This window comes from Rasamsonia emersonii, assembly GCF_000968595.1.
Source record: "Rasamsonia emersonii CBS 393.64 chromosome Unknown ctg1118621760905, whole genome shotgun sequence".
NCBI lineage: Eukaryota > Fungi > Ascomycota > Eurotiomycetes > Eurotiales > Trichocomaceae > Rasamsonia > Rasamsonia emersonii.
Window position 1 is genome coordinate 1 of NW_013562698.1, and position 3,268 is coordinate 3,268.

Sequence of the window (3,268 nt, forward strand, 5' to 3'; positions counted from 1 at the left end):
GTACCTTAGGACCCCGTACTTGGTATGTGCGATCTTCGAAGACAGCATCGTAATTCCTTCTCTGCCCTCGTGAGCAAAAGGAGCGATTCTTTTCTGGACACTGCATGGGCGGGCGTCGTCCGCCTCTGCATTGTCTGAGTGAGAGCGGTGGTGGAGGGACTCGCAGGCACAGAGTCCCGAAGTGGAAGGTGCTGTCGCTCCGCAATGGACGCCATTGCCTGGGGCGCGTTGCCCGCATCGATCTTGCCCTTTTAGCAACTCTCGTCCAATCGATCCAGATACCAACCCATGCAGTGAGATTCTAGCTCGCCTCCACAGGACTTGTATGCGACGCTATCTCTATCTGCTGTCCTGGATCTGTGGCACACTGTCGACTTCCATAACTCGGGCGAGGAGCGAGACAATCGCTCGACGTCCAAATTTGACTACTGTGAAAGCGGTTCCTTAGCAGCGCCCCCAGAGCTAAAACAATGCGCAGAATCCACGCCTTGTCATTGTCAGAAGTGGAGACGTTTGCCCGGGTGGTGAGGCAGAGTGACAGTCAGCGGAACGTCCCATTGAGTCTTGCAGCTATACCTCCGATCTTTTCCCATCTTCAAACCTTCGACCCTTTACAGGGATTCAGCATTTGCTGGATCTGAACGAGCCTATTTTAGGACAGCCATCTGGTTCGTGAACGTCGCACCACCCAGAGGCAAGAGGTCACCCTGGTTCTCGATCTCCTAGATCCCTGCACGATGCAATCGGGCTTGTCTAGACGCATTAGCCAGTAAAGCAGTTCAACCAGAAACAGGGGAGAGAGAATCGAAAAAAATAAAGCTAGTTAGTTGTGTTTTCTTTCTCTGTCTTATTACCGGAGAGAGCTTAATTGAGAGTCAGCTCTGTGTACTTTCTGGATGAGTTGCCTGGTCTCTATGGCAGTCATGAAACCGGTCATACCGCCAAAGGTAGATAAGGCCATACGGAGCATTGCATATCAAGTCATCTACACCGACGAAATCCGTAAAAGGCCCTTCGATACGCCTTCTTGCAGTAGATGGTCAAGCATCAGCCACAGAAAAAGTATCTCCAGCAAGAATTCAACACCGGTATTCCGATGCACGGTGACAACGTAATGTACGGAGTAGCATAATCAAGAGTATTTCGAAAAAGACCTCAGCTGACGCAACGATAAATCTCGTTTCCTTCGACCGTTCAGGTCCTTTGCAGGCAACCTGTCGTAGCATAATCTGGCCGTCAACAATCAATAAGCATATGCCTCGCTGGTATACAAATTCCCCTGTATGTGCTCCGTATAATGGTCCGTATACTAAACACAATAGAGGCGCTCTAAAAGTGACCGGCTAGCCGCCAGAAATAACATTTGATTGGTTAATGGCAGCTAGCGTCGCCTAACGCTCAGCCGCGGCAGTCCCGTTTAGACGGCCAAGATAATGCTCCCTCGACGATCCACGGGGAAAGCTCCCACGGACGGAGAGTCGTCGAGACACCCCCACCACCGTCACCAGCGATGACCTGATCTGAGCTTGCATACCTCCACGGACCACTGCGCGCAATCAGTCGCGAGGACAATTACCGGCAAAAGACAAAAAGGACCAGCGAAGCAACCGAGATTCTTCCGCCTGTCGCTTTTCTTTTCCCCTCCCCTCCTACCACCGAAGTGAACCGGCGAGACGGGGAGGAAGAAAGAGCCAGAGAGGGTGTTCGCGAGAGAGAGGAGCGACAAGTGATGCTGCAAATACGATAGCCTCTTCATATGAGCGACACGGGTATTTTGTCCAATTGACGACAGACCTAGTCGCGCTGTCTCAGCAATGTATGTGTTGTTGGTCGTTGAACCCGTTCGCTCTGGAATACAACAAGCTGATCATTGTGATTCTGACCCAGGCCCGTCTACTCGTTGATCATTATCAACAAGGCCGGAGGCCTCATCTACCAGCGGGACTTCGAGGCTGGCCTGCAGAAACTCTCGACGAACGACTACCTGGTGCTGGCGGGAACGTTTCATGGGTAGGTCGTCATAACAGACAGTCCTATCGCTTTACTCTGCTATCTTTCTGGTGTCGTACTAAACACATTGGCTGCTCTCTCCAGTGTCCATGCCATCACCCGCTCGTTAACCCCTCTGATCCCCTCTTCCAACGCCCCTGCCAGTAGCAACACCTCAGGCACATCGACCCCCACCCAGGCCGGCTGGTCGCTCCCGAACCCTTCCCTGCCCAAGACGGGGATCGAGGTCCTCGAAACCGACCGTTTCCGTCTCACCTGCTTCCAGACCCTCACGGGGACCAAATTCTTGCTGTTTACGGATCCGCTGATGCCCAATGTCGACGCCGTGATGCGCAAAGTGTACGAGCTCTACGCCGACTACGTCATGAAGAATCCCTTCTACCAGCTGGAAATGCCGGTGCGATGTGAAGCGTTCGATCGCCATCTGGCGACGTGGTTGAGAGGGAGGACATAGTGGGGTAAAATTGCAAGGAGGTTTATGATGATTATTATTATTCTTATGCTCATTCATGATGCTTTGATACGACATCTTTTTGGGTTGATTATGAACGGACAACGTGGCACTCTGATTAGGCTTTTGCAACTGCTGGGCTGGCGAAATCTGTACAGATGCAAATAAATAGGAATGTTTCTGACTGGCAATGGCCGAATTTCGAGGCATCTTATTTCTGCTGTAGATCTTCGATAAACCAATCTATCAGCCATAGCTCATAGTAAAGCATCCTGCGACCGGTTTCAAAGTTATACAGTCATAAAAAACATAAATAACGCCGGCTGTGCACTAATAAGCCATTTCCGAGGTGAAGAGAGAAGAAAAACGATCAATCATAGTATTGTTCCTATGCCGTATCCATCTTGTCTCCATCCTGGTCCTTGTCCTTGGATGACTCCTCGTTTTCCTTTTGTTGGGACTCTCCTCCCTCCTCCGGAATTTTTTCCAAGGCAGCTTTGCGTTCCTGCTCCTCTCGCTCCCGCCTTTCCTTCTCCTGTCGGTTCTTTTCCTCCTCGAGGGATAGCCGCAGTGCGAACGCCAATTCCGGATCGTTCTCTGCCGCATCTTCAAAGCCGAATGCTTCGCCGCCCTCCGTACCGGCAGCACCAACACCGAGACCAGCACCCTCGCCGCCCAGAATAGGTGTCGCCTGCAGCTCCTCGCTGAGCAGGTTTGGCCCAGGAGGGATGATGGCCAGGTGCGAGCCGTCCCCACCCTTGACATTCTCAACAAACGCCTCCAACTTCTTGGTCGTGTCAGAATCCA

General features: G+C 51.9%; 8 protein-coding genes across 8 annotated transcripts; 5 read left to right on the top strand and 3 right to left on the bottom strand.

The window, feature by feature from the left end:
• On the bottom strand, positions 1-333 carry T310_8752 (uncharacterized protein; the record flags this gene model as incomplete). Its single annotated transcript, XM_013468545.1, has 1 exon — positions 1-333. A coding segment is annotated over one exon (333 nt), but the record flags the coding sequence as incomplete, so codon positions are not given.
• Positions 143-448, top strand: T310_8754 (uncharacterized protein; the record flags this gene model as incomplete). Its single annotated transcript, XM_013468546.1, has 1 exon — positions 143-448. A coding segment is annotated over one exon (306 nt), but the record flags the coding sequence as incomplete, so codon positions are not given.
• Positions 449-1,501: 1,053 nt separating this feature from the next.
• T310_8755 (uncharacterized protein) lies at positions 1,502-1,867 on the bottom strand (the record flags this gene model as incomplete). The annotated part of the gene is made up of 1 exon (XM_013468547.1): positions 1,502-1,867. A coding segment is annotated over one exon (366 nt), but the record flags the coding sequence as incomplete, so codon positions are not given.
• Positions 1,525-2,157, top strand: T310_8756 (uncharacterized protein; the record flags this gene model as incomplete). Its single annotated transcript, XM_013468548.1, has 1 exon — positions 1,525-2,157. A coding segment is annotated over one exon (633 nt), but the record flags the coding sequence as incomplete, so codon positions are not given.
• On the top strand, positions 2,015-2,464 carry T310_8757 (Trappc4 protein; the record flags this gene model as incomplete). Its single annotated transcript, XM_013468549.1, has 1 exon — positions 2,015-2,464. A coding segment is annotated over one exon (450 nt), but the record flags the coding sequence as incomplete, so codon positions are not given.
• On the bottom strand, positions 2,165-2,704 carry T310_8759 (uncharacterized protein; the record flags this gene model as incomplete). The annotated part of the gene is made up of 1 exon (XM_013468550.1): positions 2,165-2,704. A coding segment is annotated over one exon (540 nt), but the record flags the coding sequence as incomplete, so codon positions are not given.
• Positions 2,699-3,145, top strand: T310_8760 (uncharacterized protein; the record flags this gene model as incomplete). The annotated part of the gene is made up of 1 exon (XM_013468551.1): positions 2,699-3,145. A coding segment is annotated over one exon (447 nt), but the record flags the coding sequence as incomplete, so codon positions are not given.
• T310_8762 (uncharacterized protein) lies at positions 2,842-3,268 on the top strand (the record flags this gene model as incomplete). Its single annotated transcript, XM_013468552.1, has 1 exon — positions 2,842-3,268. A coding segment is annotated over one exon (427 nt), but the record flags the coding sequence as incomplete, so codon positions are not given.